At 49.0% G+C, this 21,111-nt stretch overlaps 1 protein-coding gene across 1 annotated transcript in view; it reads left to right on the forward strand.

The window, feature by feature from the left end:
* The first annotated feature begins 8,153 nt into the window (after window positions 1-8,153).
* Window positions 8,154-21,111, forward strand: part of nrxn3a (neurexin 3a) — a 159,821-nt gene continuing 146,863 nt past the window's right edge. The window contains exons 1-5 of the mRNA XM_042338145.1: window positions 8,154-8,887; window positions 11,797-11,952; window positions 13,781-13,798; window positions 14,722-14,751; window positions 15,702-15,731. Coding sequence (XP_042194079.1) covers window positions 8,182-8,887; window positions 11,797-11,952; window positions 13,781-13,798; window positions 14,722-14,751; window positions 15,702-15,731 — 940 coding nt within the window. The 5' untranslated portion in view covers window positions 8,154-8,181. The remainder of the gene's footprint in view (window positions 8,888-11,796; window positions 11,953-13,780; window positions 13,799-14,721; window positions 14,752-15,701; window positions 15,732-21,111) is intronic.

The following is a 21,111-nucleotide window of genomic DNA, read 5'->3' on the forward strand; positions in this document are numbered from 1 at the left end:
CGCACGAAATATAGTCAATTCACTTTACAGTACATTCTGTGAAGCGCTTTAAGACATCTCGGAACACGTGATGAGTCCCTATATCAAATGCAAGCATTATTATTATTATTATTAATACTGCAAGGTTCTGGGCACATTCATATGGTGTTTGTTCGGCTGCTGATTGACGGGCTCGGGGGTTAGCCGCACACCCCCGGGTCTGAGCTCTGTCCTGTGTGAGGACCCCAAGTTTCAAATGTCATAAGTAAATGCAATATTTTGGAGGTTATATTTGCACTGAGATGAGATGCTCTCTTACATGAAGGGCGCTGTATAAATGCAAGTTGTTGTTGAGATGAGAAGTTTTTTTTGCAGTGGGTAAAGATCTTTGGCGATGAATATGAAGCGTTTCTCTCTGCCTGTCTCTTCTCCTGTCTCGATTTGTCTGTGTTTCTCTTTATCTCTCTTTCTGTGTCTCTGTCTGTCTTTCCGTGTCTCTCTCTCCGTCTCTCTCTCTCTGACCTCATTTATTCGAGATGGTGGGTGGGCGGATACTGCGCGCGTTTTAAGCAAAAATTCTTTTATGAGTTGGCTTTGGTAATTGAGTTCCGAGTGGTGGACAATGACATTTGCCCTCCGTGTTTTACACAGACTCTTTGTAGCGTTTTGACACTGTCTCGATGTTACAACCGCTGTGTCTATTTTCAGGGAATATTAGATTTATTAAATCAGTCGTTCACTTTGCAGTTGTTTGCGGGACCTTTGCTGTGTGCAAAATGGCCACCGTGTGTCTACCTACAAAATAGCCGCTTCCTTGACAGTATCATACTTCCCTGTGAAGTGCTGAGACGTTCAAAGTGATTCGGCCCTAAGCAAAGGCACTTGTTCTTTTTTTGTCCTTTCTTTCCATCTTTTTCTCTTCGTCTCTTTCTTCTCAGCGTGTGCCATTACAATGGGATATTTTCTGACTCCAGGGGACGTTCGCGGGTATGAATTCTATCACTAATCTAATAAAACCATATTTCTTTTTGATTTTCACTTACTCTTTCCCCCCGTGATGCGTTTGGGATTGGGGATTGCGTTCTTTCATATGCAAATCTCCCTCCGTAGCTGTTTACTCTGATAACGTTTGGAGCAGGTCAATCGAGGCAGGTTGCAAGCAATATAAGCAATCCCAGGATTCATGCGTGTTAGAAGTTGGCCAAAAAAAAAGAAGAAACTGCGAAACACTATGGACGTGTTTATGGGATAAAAAGGCTGAAATCTTGCATCGTGAGACTGTCAAAAGGTCAAATAAACTCACACTATTTCTGATAAACAAATAAAAAGCAGAACAGGATGACTGAACCAAGGCTGTTTTACAGAAGTTAAGATGACTTTCTCGAGTGCTTATTCCACACTCTGTTTACCCAGGAAGTAGGAACCCGCTTGTTAGTCGATTGTGGGTCATTATTTTAATCCATCCCAAAAAATTATAATTTGGTCACTCAATCGACGTTTGTGGGACATTGCTGTTCGCAATTGGCTGTCGCATTTTGCTCATAAAATATAGTCAATTCACTTTACAGTATATTCTGTGCAGCTCTTTGAGACGTCTTGAAGACATATGGCCCTATATCAAACGCAAGGACTATTATTATTTTGCGGAACACAGGAAACAGATTGCGAAAAGGAGTCCCAAAGGTCATCTAATAACTGTATAAAATAATGAGTTGAAACTGAGTACTTTATTATCATAATGAATCTTGAATTCCACACCGAACCGCAGCACGTCAATTTCTCAAAGTCCTTTGCAGTTTTACCTTAAAGTTCAGTGACTGTGCATTTTTGTTGTCAAACGCGGCAGTTGATTTGCGCACAGCGACGTCCCAGCATCAGCCATGAAGTGAATGGACACTTTTTTACGTTTACCTGGGGGATTGTCAACCAGGACACCAGGAGAGAGAATCTCCCTTCTGTTTTCCCAATAGCGCCGCGAGAGATCTCCAACATCCGCCCAAACAGGGCACAGACAGGGACCTTGGCTTAACGTCTCATCTGAAGGATGTCACCTCTGACAAAGCAGCACTGCGCTGGCGGTCAGCCTGGGTGAGCTCAGAAGCTGAACCCATATACTATGTTCTAACCCAGAGGCGAGAGCGTAGCTTTCATAGAGTCGTGGCACATTGTTCAATTCAGTCTCGGTTGATTTGGAAATCGATAACTCTTAGAAAGAAAACTTTTTCCAGATTAAGGCTGGATTTAAGAAACTTTCCACAATTCTGGGTCAGGTTAACATTTCAAACAAAAGGACAGTCTCTCAGGCTGAGGTGGGTTGGAATGTGGGTCTCCGAGCAATTTACTGGCAAACTATTTGATTTTCATTTTGCTAATCAGGTCTGCCTGGAATTACGGGGATGTGAGTAGTGCCTGTTTTGTTCAGGAGTATTCTGTTGTTTCCGATAAAATGTCAGGTAAATAATAATAATCCTTGCATTTGAAATCGCGCTTCACAGGATACAACGGAAAGTGCATTGAATGGATATTTTGTGCACGAAACACGGCAGCCAATACAATTCAGGTGACAGTGTTGGGGCGTCGTATTACCAACAAGGTAGAGGGAGCAAGTGAGCGGGAAGAGTAGTGACTGAGTATTGTGGGAGAATTCTCCCACCAAATATTGTGGGCAACCGCTCCCAGTGCACTTAGCAATGTCCAGGAAACAGCTCTGAAGTGAACAACAACAACAACTTGCATTTATATAGCGCCCTTCCCATGGGGTAGCATCCCCAGAGCACTTAATTTACCCAGAGGATTGTTGGCTAGGAGACTGGGAGAGCGCGGCCAGGACACCTGGGCTATTTTGGCTTTTGGCTCTAAGTATGTATTTTGTAGATGGACACAGCACAGGGATATTTATCCCCAATTTTCGCATAGATTCGGTGGGAATTTTCCAGTGAACGGATGTGAGTCACTCGCGCTCTCGCCTCCGGAACTGAAGGTTGTGGGTTTGAGCTCACAGTCTTGGCTGATTCTCCTGAGCAGTGCTGGGGTGGAGTGGGTGGGGGGAGCGTTAGATTATCAGAGACGCCGTCCATTGGATGTGAGGTTAAATCTCACTGCCCGTCTGTGCCCTGTTCAGGCCCGTCGATGGCTCAAAATGCTTTATTAAAGATCCTGCTGTGCTATTGGAAAAAGAGAAGCGAGTTTCTCTCTCCCAGTGTCCTGGTCAACAATCCCTCCTCCAGATAAAATCGCTCATTCTCTTCGTGGCTGCTTGTGGGACGAGCAAATCAGCTGTCTTGTTCACCACAAAATCCAGTCACTCTGCTTCCTATGAAGTGCGCAGGGAACTTCTCCCGAAGTGAAAGACGCTGCATCAAAACGTACGCATTGTTTTTAAAAAGCCTTGGGGCCATTTTAATAATATTGCGTCTCTTCACCCTGTTGATAACCTGCTTTTACACAGCGAAGAAATGTCTTGAGGTGCTTTACAGAGTGAGATTAATGAGAAACGAAGGTAATGTTTATAGGCAAACGAGGCTGTTAATTTGTGCCCAGCGACATCTCACCAACAACGAGATAGTCAAGCAATTAATTTTGGGCGAGCTCGGGTGCGGAGCGGAATATAAACCAGGATAACCGGGAGGTATCCAGGTTAACAGGGCCAATCATACCAGACAGTATCTACTGGTGTACTGGGCAATAATCCCATTCCCCACCGACCAAGATAATATCAGTTGTTCATCTTCTCATGGCTGTCTGCGTGGATGACACTGTGTGCAATTTGGCTGCCGTGCTCGCCTACAAAATAGTCACTACACCTCACAAGATCCTGCAAAGCATTTTGAGGTGTTTTGACTACGCGATGAGGTACTGTATCATACATAAGGATTATTATCGTGAACAATGTAAGGATTCTTGTTGTTCTTATTTTGAACGACTGACAGACAGCAGGTTTCAGTTATGGCTTCAGTCTTGCTCTCCAGACTCCGGTGGCAGCTTTGGGTTCCAGTGCCCGGGAGCTTTGGTCTGAGCTGCTCACAATTATTGAGAGTGAAGGTTCATTGCTCAGATTGCAGATTGTGCCTCGTATATTAGCCTGGCTCAGTCAGAAGGTTGCGGGTTTGAATCTCACTTGGACTCACGTTAGGACTCACGTAGTATAAGCTGACGCTTCCAATGCAGTGCTGGGGCAGGTGTTGCATTGTCGGAGGTTATACCCAGATCCCGTCTGCTTGTTCAGGTGGACGTTAAAGACCCTATAGCACAATTCAAAATGAAAAGTGAGTTTCTCTCTCCCAGTATCCTGGCCAATAATCGCCCAAATAAAATTGGTCACTCACTCCAAGACTGTTTGTGAGATATCTCAAAACACTTCACAGGATATACTGTGAAGCGATGTGATGGTGCTTTGGGGACAAATACAGTCAATTTGCGCACAGCGAAGTCCTTGCAGACAGCTATGAAGCTAATTCGCGAACAACATTGGCGGGCGGGGGGAGAGAGCGTGAGATCTATACTCTTCTCTTTTCCCAACAGCACCGCATGCTCTTTAACTCTTGCCCGAACGGGGGAGAAGGGGGGCCTCGTTTACGCTTCTGAGGCATTCTGACATGACGAGGAGCTGTATAACACTTCTTCCATTCAGCGAGTCATAGCAGAGAGGCTAATAAAACACACATTGATACTTCATCTGCTTCCCAATAAGTGTGGCTCCCAGGCACATAGCGAAGCTTAGAGCGAGCCCTTTTAACAGCTCTCAAACATGGCAGCGGCACTTTTTCTTTCAGTAAAGACAAGAACCCACAGAGCAGCTGGATACCAGCGAGGTGAATGTAGGCCATGTGGGTCCCTGCCTGGTGCGGAAGCTAACCCTCCTCGTGTTAAATGAACAATTGCGGGCAGGTGGTTAAAGTGTTGTATTGTACTTGGCATCAGGCGGCCCATTCAGTACTGTTGTGTAGATTGTCAGCTCTTTATGGGAAGTGTATTGAGGTCTCGTGTGCATTGTTTTTGTTGCTCCTTTGAAACATGATCTCTCTCTCGCCAAAGCTTGGCGTTAGAAGCGGCGTGTCGAAGAGACCGTGGGATAATATCGTGTGGCTTTACATTCATTGAGGAGGGCGGGTGAGGGTGAGGAGGCAGACTAGGGGTTGGCGAAGTGGACTGGGGGCGTTTGTGGATGTGGACTGTGGAGAAGTGGCAGAGGTGGACTGTGGGGGGTGGAGGGGGAGTTGGACTGGGGGGGTGGGGAATTTGGACTGGGGGGGTGGGGAAGTTGGATGGGGGTGGGGGAGTTGGACGGGGTGGGGGAGTTGGACGGGGTGGGGAGTTGGACGGGGGTGGGGAGTTGGACGGGGGTGGGGAGTTGGTCGGGGCTGGGCAGTTGGTCGGGGCTGGGCAGTTGGTCGGGGCTGGGCAGTTGGTCGGGGCTGGGCAGTTGGATGGGGTGGGGAGTTGGACGGGGGTGGGGAGTTGGACAGGGCTGGGCAGTTGGTCGGGGCTGGGCAGTTGGTCGGGGCTGGGCAGTTGGACGGGGGTGGGGAGTTGGACGGGGGTGGGCAGTTGGACGGGGCTGGGCAGTTGGACGGGGTGGGGAGTTGGATGGGGGTGGGATGGGCAGTTGGATGGGGTGGGGAGGTGTGTGTGTGTGGAGTTCGATGGCGCTGGTGATTGATGGTGGTGTCTCAGTTAGGTGAAGGGTAAGTAATTTTCGGCATGATGACCGATGAAGCCAGAGAAACCAGGACTGATAACGCGAATGGGAAGTTTCAATTAGATGTTATCATTTCTTTTCTTTCAATTGAGGTGCAAAAACGTTGCTTCTCCTTAAACCCACTCTCTCTCTGAGTTCGACCTGATATGGATTAGATGAGCTTAATTTTCTTTGCAGGTTTTCCAGTGAGATTACCTTGGATATCAATTATTAACTCGGACCATTATACACCCCTGCAACTGTCTGTAAATGGGGGGGGGGGGGGGGGGTGGGGGTGGAGACTGAGACTGAGAGAGGGAACAAAATAGAAAAAGTGTGGGGAAGGGGAGCGAGATAGAAAGTTCAATTGAGAGAGACCGTTGGACGGGAGGAAAGGGAGGGAGTCAATTAAATTGATAGAGTGGGAGAGACCAGGATGAGGCAGTGGGTTGGATTGAGAGCCCTGGAATTCTTTTCAACGTAATCGTAACCCTTATATAATTCTTGCATTTTATACACGCCTTTCACATCGGGTGGACATCTCAAGCACTTTGCAGCATTTCACTGTGAAGTGTATGTTTTTTAGGTGAACGCGGCAGCTAATTTGCGTGTAGCGATGTCCCATAAACAGCCATGCAATGAAGCACCTGTCAATGGTATCCAAAGCTGCATCATGCTGTAGATATTTTCTTCAATCTACTTTAAAAGCAGCGAATTGTGGTTTTGTTTCTGTCCCCAGGAGAGCCATGTAACATATTTTTCAGTGTTCAGCACAGTGGGTTTCCCTGATAAATGTGGCGTGTGTTAACTGGCTGATCTGACCCAGCAGCTAAATTTGTTGCTTAATGAGCTTGGTAGACTCCCCTCCACCCCCAAAGTTGGTGCAAAAACATGTGCGTGCGTGCAAGTGTGGTCCTGCCCATGCCCGAGTATGAACCTGCCAGGGCCCGAGTGGATTCCTGCCCGTGCTCGAGTATGGACCTGCCAGTGCCCGAGTGGGTTCCTGCCTGTGCCCGAGTGGGTTCCTGCCCGTGCCCGAGTATGGACCTGCCAGTGCCCGAGTGAGTTCCTGCCCGTGCCCGAGTATGGACCTGCCAGTGCCCGAGTGGGTTCCTGCCCGTGCCCGAGTATGGACCTGCCAGTGCCCGAGTGGGTTCCTGCCTGTGCCCGCGTGGGATCCTGCCCGTGCCCGAGTGGGTTCCTGCCCGTGCCCGAGTGGGTTCCTGCCCGTGCCCGAGTGGGTTCCTAGTGCAATGAACAAGCAATAGCTCAGTAACTGCTCTGTTAGTGACATTTTGTTTCTCCCTCTTTTGTCTAAATGTATAGTCTCGTTGTCGTGAATGACAGAGGATAGCAATGCCCGATCTTTGTGCGGCGACAGCAGTCGGTGCCAAGGACAGAACATGAGGATTGAACCAGGTGTGATCTCCGAGGCTCTTTCAACACAGCCGGGCTCTGAGGCGTGACCAGGATCTCATCCACCCTTTCGATCAACCATTTGACTGAGGGACTGAGTGCAACTCTCCCCTCACGACTGCTGTCTCCAGTGCTCCCCACAATTCCCGTCGGCAGGATTTGCCCGAGGAGGAAAAGAGAGTGTTGGGTTTCTTGTCATCAGCAGCGTGCGACCTCAACGATAAAAACGGAGGGAGAGGAGGAGGAAGCGGCAGAGGTGGACAAGAGTGAGCACGAGAAAGCGAGGAGGGAGGGTGGGGGGCACAGAAAAACCAGTGGATTTTCACGAATTGGAAAGAACTTTTCGGGATTGTGGGAATCTTCCGGAAAAACAATCTCCGTCGGTTATGGAATCTCTCCCGGTTTGAGGGAGGGAAGGAGCGAGTGAGTCAGCAAGCGCGAAAGGAATAAGTAAGCAAGCGAGGGTGGAAAGGAGTGAGTGACTGAATGAATGAGCGAACGAGGGGAGGAGGAACAACAACAACAACAGAATTGTATTTGTTATAGCGCCTTTCACGTCGGGAGGACGTCCCAAAGGCGCTGGACAATCAATGTTTCGGACCCGAGCCGGGGTTGAGTAAGCGAGAAGAAGGTGGGAATGAACGAGTAAGTGAGCGAGCGAGTGAGTGAGGCAGGGAATGAGTGAGTGAGTGAGCGAGCGAGCGAGCGAATGAGGGTAGGAGCCAGGAAGTGAGCACTTTTTTTTTAGAAAAAAATAATTTTCTTTTAAAAAGAACACTAAGTAATATATTGATAGAAACGGGGGGCAAAAAAAATAAATCCCTCCCCTCATTCGAGTGAGATAACTGCTCGAGCTTTTGGGGCCTCGTCATCTTCGGTGGCCAACTGAGGTGTGAGGTGAACATATATATATATACATATATACAATATACACACACATATATATAAAAACACAGACCAAAAATCTTACAGAGAGAGAGATTTTACCACAACTTTTTCTATATAAATATCTCTATATATAATATAATATAATACAGGAAAAGAACAAATAAAAGGACGGTCAGTGACCTGCTTTGCTGGTGCTGGTGGTGGGGGAGAGGGGAACAGCAATGGATTCCGTCTGCCTCGTCCTGCTCTTCGCCTCACTCGCAGGCCTCAGCCTCGGCGTCGAGTTCACGGGCAGCCCGGGCCAGTGGGCCCGCTACAGCCGTTGGGAGGCCGGCAGCGACCGCGCCGGCGACCTCAGCTTCCGCTTCCGGACCGACCTGGCGGCCGCGCTGCTGCTGTACCTGGACGACGGCGGCTACTGCGACTTCCTGCAGGTGTCGCTGGCGGGCGGCCGCCTGCGCCTGCGCTTTAGCGTCGACTGCTACGAGGCGGGAAGCGAGCTGGGCGCGGGCCTGAACGACAGCCGGTGGCATGCGGTGACGCTCAGTGCGCGAGGCCTGCGCGCCGTCGTCACGCTGGACGGCGAGGCCCGCGCCGCCGAGGTGCGGCCGCGGAGGCAGCACATGAGGATCGTCAGCGACCTGTTCGTGGGCGGCATCCCCGGCGACATCCGCCGCACCGCCCTGACCTGCCCCTCGGCCCAGGAGGAGCCGCCGTTCCGGGGCCGGCTGGAGCAGCTGAGGTACGGCGCCTCGGCCCCCGCGTTGCTAGGCAGCCGTCACGTGCTGCTGCCTCAGGAGGGCTCGTGTGCCGACGACAACCCCTGCGAGCACGATGGTTCGTGCTCGCTGGTCGAGGGGGCGACCACCTGCGACTGTACCAACACGGGATATACGGGGAGGTATTGCTCCGAAGGTAAGGTGGTCCTTTCCCATTCCCTCTCCCTTCACTCTTCTCAGCACCAACCACCATCCCATCCCAACCCATCCCATCCCATCCCAACCCAACCCATCCCATCCCATCCCATCCCATCCCATCCCAACCCACCGAATATACCGGCAATTCACTTTGCAGTATATTCCTGTGAAGCGCTTTGAGACGTCTCAAAGACGCTTTAAGGCGCTGTATCAAAAAAAAAAACCCATTCCACCGTTGGGTAGTAAAGACCCTTTTTTGGGGGGGAGGGGGTGCGGCGCGGGGCCTGACACACGAGGAAACCCATTGCCGTGTTTGAAGAGTTGCCCAAACCCAACTGAGAATTCCGTGCCTCCCACCGACGCATGGAAATCCCAGAGATATTTATTGGAATGGAATGCGCACTCTCTCTCCCCAAAGGGGGTGTGGGGGTTGGGGAGAGAATAAACTCTCAGCATGGACCAATATCAGCGAACAGAATGGATCTGTTCGCTTGGTGTAACTGTATCCTAAAGCCGGACGGTTCATTCAGGTGATTCTATGAAACCTCACCGGCAAATGGATCTTGTGTTTTTTTTATGTAACATATCCTGGGGGATTGCATGAATAACGGGAAACGTGTGTGCGCGTGTGTGTGTGTGTATGTGTGGAAAATGATAATTATAATCCACTCTGCCTTCAGAACATGTCCGCAATATATGTCTAGGTCAGTGTTTTTTGTGATATTTCCGCTGGGAGAAATGGAACCTGATTTATCCTCGATGTTGTTTGTTACTAATTGAATGTGGTGGCGTTGTGTAGAAAGGGAACAGAGGTATAAAGGGGTATGATGACAGGAGACAGAGTTGGAGGCGGCAGGTTGGGTTGGTGGTGGGTGAACGGCGTTGGGATTAAGAGATCCAATCCGCGGGTAGAATGGGCGGGATGGCCTGACTGCCTTCAGTTCCTTCATCACCATATCGTCGTCACTGAATTGAACCTGAAATGATAATGGGAACGTACGAGGAAAAGCAATAGCCACGAGGCTGGTGTCCTTTACTCCTCCTCCCCGCTCAGATTACTGCTGAGGCGAGCGAATGCCGGGGAGGGAGGGGTTGGAATGGAGTTGATGTAATTTGTGTGGTGATATTCGGCAGAGTTTAGCTGGCGGTTTCCTGGGTAACCCGGGTTGGATGCTGGGCCCATTAAGCAGCTGCCAGATGCACACCCACTGGTGTTTGTTAGACTGATCAAAATCATTCCCTGCAAACTCTCTATTGTTCTTCATTCAAACCTTCATTTAAACTCTCGCAAATGAGCTTTGTCTCCCCTCCCTCCCTCCCTCCCTCCAGCAACAAGACCTAGTTGCACACTGGTCATGTAGGGTTTACATCACACCCTGGGTCCTGCTGGGTCCTGGTCAAAGTGACATATGACATTCTGTCCATCTGCAACCAGGGCTTCCTCTGCCTCCGTGTCCTCCTTGACCTCTCCGCTGCTTCCGACACCATTGACCACTCTTTCCTCAACCATCTCCTCTCACCTCAACCTCCACGGCGCTGTTCTTGACTGGTTCAGATCGTACCTTTCACACTACCTGCATGTCCTCTCCTCAAACGGCTTCTCCTCTAGTCCCAACACCGTCTCGTGCGGTGTTCCTCAGGGCTCTGGCCTTGGTCCCCTCCTCTTCAATATCTATATGCTCCCTCTTGGTGACATCATCTGCAGACATGGGGTCAACTTCCTCTCTGCCTCCACCCTCGACTCCAGGACCACTGCTGTCCTGACAGAATGTCTGTCAGACATCAATTCCTGGATGAGAGCGAACTTTCTTCAGTTGAACATCAACAAGACCGAGGCTCTCCTGATTGGCTACCGTCAGCGTCTTCTTACCTCGGACGCTGAAAGCATCACCATCCATGGTTACACACTGCACCTTGCTAAGCCAGTCTGGAACCTTGAGGTCTTGTTTGACCCTCAACTATCCTTTCTACCCTACATCTGTGCCATGACCTGCTCTGCCTTCCCCCACTTCCGCAACCTCGCCCCGGCTCCGACTCTGACTCACACCACAGGCCGCCGAAACCCTCATACATGCTTTCATTACATCGAGGCTCGACTATGCAAACTCATTGCTTGTCGGCCAACTCCTCCCTCCACAGGCAGCAGATCATCCAGAACTCTGCAGCTCATGTCCTCTCCCACACTAGGCTCTGTAACCCTATCACCCCCATCCTTGCCCAACTCCACCAGCTTCCATCACACAGAAGATACAGTTCAAGATCCTGATCCTCACCTTCAAAACCCTTCACAGTCTTGTTCCCCCCTACCTCTCCGACCTCCTAACCCCCTACCATCTTGTTCGCTCTCTCCGATCAGCTGGCTTGGCCTGCTTCACGTCCTCCAGCCTTGCTCGCCTTGCTATTGGCGGGCAGGCCTTCCGTCACTCTACCCCACCCTCTGAAACTCCATCCCGCAGTCCCTCTGTCTCACCCCCTCCCTCGCCACCTTCAAGACCCACCTCAAGATCCTCCCTTTCGATCTCCCTGCTTCCCCCTCTGCCCTCCACCCTCCCCCACACTGACCCCCAGCTCGGGTCCGTAACTCTGTCTGTCCAGCGCCTTGGGACGTCCTCCCGATGTGAAAGGCGCTATACAAATGTAATTTTGTTATTGTTGTTGCTGGGTTTTGAAAGCCGGGGCATTCAGTGCTGTTGACTGTTCCTCTGCCGTTGGTATCCAAATGTCCCCAGATCCCTCGCAGTGAAAAGCTGCGGTCAGTCAAGTGAGTGGACGGACTGACTCTGTCTTGGGTCCCTCTTAAGGACCTCGAAACTCAGCCTTCCACCTGGGCACCAACCCTAGAGAAGAGTTCAACATTGTCACTGCCGGAAGCTTCAGGATAAATGGGCTGTCATTGCCGTTTTATTCCTTCCCTCTCATTTGCATTAATGAAAGCATTGGAGTGTAAGGTTACAGAGTTCATTGGGCTCGATGCCTCCCCTGATACCAGAGCTCTCCGCGCTCTCTCCTGCCCCATTCAGTCAATGCCAGATCAGGTTCATTTTCCAAAGCGCACAACTCCAATAAAGGCGTCGCGTACACAATTGTAACCTGATAGCAAATTTACTTTGCTTCAAAGCTAAGAGAATTTTCAACGATGGTTCATTTAGAATTTCCATTCCTCTCCCCCTCTGTCTTTCTCTCTCTGTTTTTCTCTGTCTCTCTCTCTCTCTCTCTGTCTGTCTGTCTCTCTCAATCTCTCTGTCTCTCTCTTTTTCTCCCTCTCTTCTCTCTCTCTCTCTCTTTCTCTCCCTCTATCCTCACAGCTTTCCATTACTAATATAATATCCATCACACAGTAAGCACTCATTCAGTCCCTGCCTGACTCCTTGGTGCCGACTGAACCAAACCTGAGGCCTGAATTCCCTCTAGTCCCAGCCTGCGAGTCTGCTTAGTCTTAGAAATCGAAGGTGCCTCAGACTTGCAGAACATTCTCTCAATCCAGTCGTTAAATCCAAAGCCTCTGCACCCCGTTAATCCAGTTTAATCCAATTCTTGTCTTAATGTTCTGAGCAATTTTTAAACCCTTACTAGTTGAGATCGCTGGAGCATTCCCATCTGCCGTTCCTCGTTCCTGTCGTCCGTAGGCAGTGGTGGTGGGGGTGGGGGGAGATATTGATCCACCTGTTCTGCTGTTATCGTTCTTCCTCCCCCACCGACCCCCCCAACCTCACCCTAAACCGCCACTGAAACTCTAACCCAACATTTTGTCACCTCCAGCCTCCACATCTCCTGACACTCTCTTCACTGCTCTCCCCATCCACAAGCTTATCCAACACTGCGCCGCCGGTACCCTCAGCCTCACCGGACTCAGGCAGGAGGTTTGTGGGTTCAATCCCCCAGGTCAGGACTTTGAGCTCACAGTACAATATCACAGTGCTGGGGGATTGGGGGGCGCGGGGGGGAGGAGAGTTGCATTGTCAGAGATGCTTTAACCCCCAGCATGTGTTTCTTGTTGCATGGACACCCTCACCACAAAATCACAGCTTGTGTGTGGGGGGGTGGGGGGGTGTCAAGGTGTGTGTAACTGAGCTCTTTTCCCTACCCCCCCCCCCCTCACTTTCCCACAACTTGTTTTTTCCTTTCCTCGGCTCTCTTGCGAAAGGTGTTGGCAGATTACTCTCCAGGGAGATTTGGATCAGACTTGTTGCAACAGGAGAGATGTGAGAACGCTGAGAGGGCGATGGAAAGGGGGAAGAGGAGGACGTGGGATGGGGGGGAGATGAGGATGGATGGTGGGAATGGGTCCCAGGCGTTGGCTTGTCTTACCTCTCTGGGGGCTTTTAGCTTCCCAAGTCTTGTCTGTCAAGCAATGCTGTTGAGCCCAGAAGGTGAGTGAGTGAGCGAGTGGATAATGCAGCCATCTTTTCTTGCTTCAAGGCAAGACGGCATCCTCGGCACTTGTTATGGGGCGGGGTGACAGGGCGGCACTGTGGGGGAAGCAGGCAATAAGAAAAGTGTCTAACATGCAAAATCTGACTGGTTTGAATGGGACCGGAGGGGGAGTTGGGGGTGCTGGTGGGGGAACATGACATAATTTACGCCACATTTCCCTTCTTGTAGGATCAGCGAAGAATATGCAGAGTATTCTTCACGGCGATGAGGAAGCGCCTTCCTCGCACTGGCTCCGGGCTATCTGATTCCAGCCATGGGGACAGATGAGGGCTCGTGGGACCTTGCGATGGTCTCTCACATGCACAGTGCTCTCATCCGGGACACTTGTTATGTCTGTCTGTCTGTTTGTGAACATGCTACATTGATCTTCTGCATGTAAAAGCCTCTGCTCTCCATGCAAAGACAAGTGCATTCTCAGTGTCTAACCTCTCGCTCTCTCTCCTTTTCTTTTCAACGCTCTGTTCTTCAGAAGTCAACCGTGTGCCAGGTGAGCCTCTGCTTTGACTAGCCCCCATATCTCCCTCCGTTTCTAAATTCCTCCCTCCATTGCACCCTCACTCCCTCCCTCCAACCCGCTAACCCTCTCCACATCTTTAATCTGCCTCCCTCCGTCCCTGTAATCATGTATTGTGTGACCAAGTGAACAAGCCGGGCCCTATGTGATATATGATCTGTATAAGATCATCAGTGCCATTCAATGCTTAAACGCTTTGAGATGCCCCGGTGTGAGATGTGAGAACGCTGAGAGGGCGATGGAAAGGGGGAAGAGGAGGACGTGGGATGGGGGGAGATGAGGATGGATGGGGGTAATGGGTCCCAGGCGTGGGCTTGTCTTGCTTTGAGATGCCCCTATATCAAAGGCAAGGATTATATTGTGCTGGCTGAGCTGATATCAACTGATATCAGGGTGCTACGCTGAGCCTTGCATCTCTCATTCCCTCCCTTCCCCCCCCACCCCCCCGAATTTCCTACCTTCGTCACTGGGCTAGGGAGGGCATGTCAGCTAGGGCTCACACTCCTGCTGTGTTTGATTCGATGTTGGATAGGATTTACCTTTAACTGTGTCTCCCCCACACCCTGCTCAGATAGTCCAACTCTTCATTGCATACAAAGCTGGTCATTTAGACTTGACCGCTAGCTCCCCCACCTCCCCCCCTCCTTCATACTGGTGTTGTACCTTTGTCTTTTCTCTCAAGGCAAAGGAGAGGGAAGGTAGCATCAATAACTATCTGGGTCCTCTTGTTCATCGCTTACTAACACAGGTTCCCCTCCTCCCTGCTGCCTGGTGTGTTACTGATGCCATACATGGGAGGATTGCCCCATGTATGGGACATCTTGATACCACCGAGTATTGTTTGTTCAATCTCCCTCTCGCTCCTTTTGACGCTTTCTTTTCTTTCGTTTCGCAAGGTTTCTCGCATCTGATGATGGGTGAACAAGGTATGCTCTCTACTTCCTCGTTCCTTCTTAATTAACTCTTCTCTCTCATGCTTGGGACGTCCTCCCGACATGAACGGCCCTATATAAATGTAACTTGTTGTTGGTGGGATTAATCTTCAACTGTCTTTCCCTCCCCTCACCATAGCCCAACTCTTTAAATGCGTATGAAACTTGGTCAATTATATCCGACTGCCATACCCGCTTCTCCCCCCCCCCCCGGCCCCCAGCCTCCTTTCCAGTTGTACCCCCATCACACCAGTCCTTCCCAGGCTCCACTGGTTCCCAATTACCAAACGGATCGATTTCAAGATCCTCTCACTCATTTTCAAATCCCTTCATGCCCTCACACCTCCCTACCTACCCAATCTGCTTGCCCCCCACTCCCCAACCTGCTGCCCTGCTCGGCTGGCTCTGGCCTCCAATTTGTCCCTCAACCTCTCCGCTCCACCAATGGTGGCTGTGGCTTCAGCCCCTACGCCCCGAAATCTGGAACTCTCACCCTCAATCCCTCTGCCTTGCCTTCTCTCACGGCCCACTTTCAAATCCCGTCAGAAGACCTTCCTTTTCGATCGTGCTTATGGTCACCTCCCTTTCCCCGGTTCCGGATCAGATTCTGCTACTGTCAAGCGCTCCCTGCACTTGACACTACCCTGCGTGAAGGGCCCTATATCAATGCAATTTGTTGTTGTACGTTGCCTTTTCTCTCAAGGCAAAGGAGAAAGAAGGTGCCCTGATTCCTCTATGGGATCACAATGATCTCTCATTCACCATTTACTAACACAAGCTCCCCCCACCCTCTGCTACCTGGTGTGGGGAGCGTTGCTGTGTTACTGACGGATGCCATACATGGGAGGTTTGCCCCATGTATGGGACATCTCGATACCACCGGGTATTATTTGATGACTCTTCCTCTCTCTCTTTTTGATTCTTACGTTTCTTCCTTTCGCAAGGCTTCTCGCATCTGATGATGGGTGAACAAGGTATGCTCTCTCCTTTCTCGTTCCTTCTCAATAAACTCCTCTGTCCCTCTCCATGCAGTGAGAGGTTAACCCTCCCTCCTGCATTCACTGCAACGGGCTTGCACTGGCACCAACCGTTGTTATATCTAACCGGTTGTGCGCCCTGCGACGCCATCTTGCTTGGCGGGTGCGTATAAGTGCAAGACGTTAACTGCTGAGTGGATCACACCCGCATACATACACACGCGCGTGCGCAAACGCACATGCATACGCACGCGCGCGCACACACACAAACACACGTAGGTGACTGAGGTAGTCAGGACTCAATAGCATTGTTATTGCAAATTGGTTTTTAATGTCAAGCTATTTTTATTCTGTGACTGTGTCGCCCATTTTATATATACTAAATATATATAGTGTACACATTCGTGTGTATGTGTGTATATATGTATGTATATATACTCAGCTGTAAACGTTCTCGTTGCATGTTCTTAAGTGCTTTCCTCAAAATCGTATAGTGACCTCTGTGATCTGGGCTATCTGTCTCTGAGTGGGAATAGCCTACTATGTGTTTCTGCTGATGCCCAGTAGGATTTTGGTATTAATATTGACTGGCATTAATAAGACTGGAAGATTTAGGGGTATTTTTTAGGGTGTGGGATTGCACACATTGCGTGTTTGTGTGAGTTTACACTATATTTTGATTGTGTGTGTGTGCGTGTGCATGCGCGTGTGTAATCTTAAACCGGAGTGGGTTATTGCATTACCCCAGCTATCTGCAATAATTCACGGACGTTTTAAGTATTTTGTAGTTCTATTTTCACGAGTGCATTTATTTGCGTGCGTCCTTTTTTAAAAATATAATTTTTTAAAAAATCTCCAGTGTGTGTGGCATGCATACGTGTTCTTAATATGTTATCCTTCCCACTTCTTCACTGCCCTCTCAATGACGGAAACTCACTCACGATCCCTGGGATCCAAACCTCTCTTTCTGTAGGTTGGAGTAAAGGTAGAGTTTCCGTTTTAACGTTTGACCTTCTTTCCCTCACTGAAGCATCCATGTAATCCGTAGAGTTTTTATGTTGTTGTTATGGTATTACATACTTTGAGTGGGCATTTCCTTCCCCTCTCCGCCACCCCCCACCCACTCTCCCCTCCCTCGTCTTCCCCTCCCTCCCCAGCTCAGTTGGGGTGGGGGCAAACTAACCGGCTTTGTCAAATGTCCTCCTGCTGTGAAAGTTGCTGTATCTAAACTGTAAGTGTTATTGTGTTTTATTATGGCTAAGCTGTGGAGCCCATTGGTTATGAGCAGATGCTCCCTTGTTGATGTCGATTCACTTTATAATATATCCTGTGAAGTGCTTTGAGATATCTCAATGTCGTGATAAGGCGCTGTATCAAATGCAAGAATTATTATTATTATATTGTCATTGACTTTACTGCGGCTTTGCACCTTGCGTCATTTGCTCATGGTTTAACGGCCCGCAAAGAGTTTGGAGACAAAAGGCTCTGTGGACTGCACGCTATGCTATGTTCCATAGCCAGAGCTTTTTTTTATATAAGGTGGAACTTTACTGTGTTCTTTTTAACCCCAACCCCCCAAAAAACCAAAGGTATTCGTAAGTGGATTAAGTTGTTGAGAAACAAAAAAAAACGATAGAATTTTGCTAAAGTTGACATTAAAACTAAGCAGGTGACTCGAGTGTGCAAGTCGCACAGTTTTTAATCGCCACCCATACTGAAGTGTTAATGTTTGAACCCATTGAACCATTTCGCTCGCAAAACACACAATCACTATCCTTTGAAGGGCTTTGAGACATTCTGAGATATTCTGTGAAGGGCTTTGAGACGTCTGGATGACATGACAAGGCGCTATATCAAATGCAAGGATTATTATTGTTGTTTGAACGCTTTGTGAGGGTATTTACTTGGTTATTCTGTGCTGTCAGAGATCACAGTGTTCTGTGTTTTGTTCCCCCCACCACATACACACACACACACACACACACACCCATACCCACTGCTCGGTTAATCGGAATATAAACGCGTTCGGAAAATGTCTTTGTATCAGGGACTTGGTGAGAGCGCTCTGTTGGCTTATTCTCAGTCTGGTTTGCCAGGAGAGGCTGACACTTGTTCTTTTTGTGACGAGTGATTTCATCTCTTGTACTTTCTGTTTGTTCTCTAATTTGGAACTGTCGGTGTTGTGTTGCTCTCGTCTTTCATTTCTTTCTGTCTCTCTCGTCTATCCCTGTCTTGTCTTCCTAGTCTTGCTTTGTTTCTGTTTCTCCTTCTCCCTCTCATTTCTCTCCTCCTCTCTCTCTCTCTCTCTCTCTCTCGTCCCTCTCCCTCTCTCTTTCGTCTCTCTATATTTAGACGAAAAGGGGAACGAGGCATGTTGTCACTGTTGGTGTGGTGTCAGCCTGCTTGTTAGTGCCTCCGCTGTTGTTTGATGGCTGTTTCTGTACAATGGAAGCTGAACAAGCTTACAGCGTGCCAGGCTGCAAGGATATAATTAAACGCTGTGTTTTTGTGAGTTAGTACAAACGATCTGCTTTTCTGACGGCAACGCAAACAGTCAGGAAGACAGTCGGCGTGTGTCACCGGAGACCCAGTGCACTCTGAGCTTTGTAGATCAAAGAATTCAGTCCTTTGGAAGCTGATATCCATTAGAGGAAGCTAACGGGAACAGGTTGTTGTACTCGCGTGGGTTGCTGTTATGGATTTGTTGGCAGCCGCTTCCGCACAGTGGGAAATGTACAAATTGGCAGTAACAGAGTTGATTCTTTTCTCTCTGATCATAAGCATTGCGTCCTCTTGGTTTGGATATCTGAAATCCACCGATACGCAAACCTTAACAGCCTTTTCATATCACTGCAATTGGATTGTGTAACTGTATCCTGGCCGGTGTTGTTGTTTTGTGCATCGTCTTTCAATCTTTCTGATGCTATTTTCGGATACCATGTGTGGGTGGGACTCGTAGTACTTGTGTGTCAGCCTCAGTGCTGGCATTCTCGCCTCTGAGTCAGAAGGTTATGGGTTCAAGCCCCAGGTCGGAACTTGGAATCACGTCGTCTAAGCTGACGCTCCACTGCAGTGCTGGGGATGTGTTGCATTGTCGGGAGTGCCGTCTTTCGGATGAGATGTTAAACTGAGGTCCCGTCTACCTGTTCAGATGGACGTTAAGATCCCATGGCACTATTTGAAAAGAGAAAGGAGCTTCTTTCTCCTGGTGTCCTGGCTAACAATTCCCTAACAATTATTCCAGGGCTGTTTGTGGGACATTCCTGTGCGGAAACTGGTTGCCAACAAAATACACAGTCAATGTACTTTACAGTATATCCTACGAAACGCTGAGAGTTGTCTCATCGACGTGATAAGGCGCGAAATCAAATGCAAAAATGCAAGTATTATTTATTATGCAATAGAGATGTTGCGTTGTTTAAAAATCCGCTTCCACATATGTATGAAGTTTCTGCTGTTACAGTGTACTCTTTTTTCTTGAAAGCAAAACAGTGACCCTAAGCGGCTTATTCAGCACCACTGCTAACCCCAGTCCTGTCCGATCAGCACCACTACAGACCCCCGTCCTTCGGATGAGATGTTAAACCAAGCTCCCCGTCCGCCACCCTGATCAGGGGGACATTAAAGATTCCGCCCATGGCTCTAATGGAAAAGAGTAGGGGGAAGTTTCTCTCCTGGTGTCCTGGCTCTCCCAACCTACCTCCCCGCCTCCCCACCATCAATCATTAGCTTCAAGTGGGAACTTTGCCCTGTGCAAATTGGCCGTTGGATTTGAATAAGGCACAACAGTCACTACACCTTCCCGAACACCCTGTGTGAAGCGCTCTGAGATATTGTAGCACGATAAGGCGCTGTATCAAAGGCGAGGATGATTTAATCGTTTTTAACTGTAAGCAACTTCAACCATCTGACCGGTTGCCTATTGAAATGCGCTTGACATGCATCCCAAACTATATCCTGTATCCTGTGAAATCTATCTCATTTGTTCTTTTCCATAAGTTTGCTACTCGCTCATTGAAGCAGTTTCCACAGATTTGTCCTGAACTTATCCCCCTTCAATCACAGGCCTCTTCCTCACCCCACCAAAAAAAAACCTTTGCCTCTTTTTCTTGTACAGATCAGGTGTTTCGCTTGGTTTCCATGGGTTATAGTGGTGAAGGTGCCATAGATTTGGATGAGATGTTACAGTGCCTGTTTTGGTGGACGTTAAAGATCCGATGGCACTATTCGAAAGGAGAAGGAAGTTTTTTTTCCACAGTGTCCTGGCCAAAAGTTCACCAAAATTTAAAAAAAAATAAAAAATTCGGCACTCATTCCACGACTGTTGGTGAGACACTGCTGCGTTTCCCCCATATAGCACATAGTCCATCCAGTATGTTATGTGAAGCACTTTGAGACGTCTCAACGACGCGATAATCCACTATATAGAAAGCAAGGATTATTATTATGGTTGGATAGATAGATTCTGCTGACAATGTACTCTGTCACTTATCCCACTGCAGTTGTGGAAATATACCCAAGGACCCAGGTGGCAGTCTGACTTAGCTGCTTGTACTCTCGTCTCTGGGTCAGACAGTTGTGTGTTCTTGCTGGTTTTCTCGAAGGATGAGATTGGATGAGCTGAAACACACACACAACCCCAAGTGTGTTAGCCTCTGTGTGTGTTGGCCTGTGTGTGTGGGTGTGTTGGTCTGTGTGTGTGTGTGTGTGTGTGTGTGTTTGTTAGCCTGTGTCTGTCAGCCTGTGTTTGTGTGTGTTGGCCTGTGTGTTTATGTCGGCCTGTGTGTACACGCGTGTGTGCGGGACGCAACGACGTGTGAAGGATGCTATAAAATGCAAGTTGTTGTTTCGTCTGAATGAACTGAGCACAAACTATAGACTGAGCTGGAGCTCTCCTCTTGTTTTGTCACCAACAGTGCAGTCCCTCAGTGAATGGTGAGGGGAGCCTGATGAACGCTGCTCCACCACAGTCCAATCTCTCACTCAAAATATCCAATTTTTCTTCAGGCCTGGCTCATTAAGGAGAAAAACTGAGCGGAACGTTGAGATGATTGCCCTTTTTATTAGCAATGGCTGTACGCAAAGCATTGCAATTACTTCCAATCAATCACTGGCGTTTGCTTCTGATTTCAGCAGCTTGAATGTTTGAGCCGTAGTTAAAAGGAAACTGATTGAATGTGTGTTTCTCCTCTTCCCACCCTTATATACACAGTCTCATATGCACACCCTGCCCAAACCTTTACCATGTGTGTGACTGTGTGTGACCCTGTTCGCATGTGTGTGTATATGCGTGTGTGTGTGTGTGTGTGTGTGAGAAAGGTAGAGTGATCGACTGTCTGTGTGTCAATGTGGGTGTGAATCTATGGTGTGTCTGTGT

The sequence above is a fragment of the Callorhinchus milii genome, unplaced genomic scaffold (assembly GCF_018977255.1).
Source record: "Callorhinchus milii isolate IMCB2004 unplaced genomic scaffold, IMCB_Cmil_1.0 Scaffold9, whole genome shotgun sequence".
Lineage (NCBI taxonomy): Eukaryota > Metazoa > Chordata > Chondrichthyes > Chimaeriformes > Callorhinchidae > Callorhinchus > Callorhinchus milii.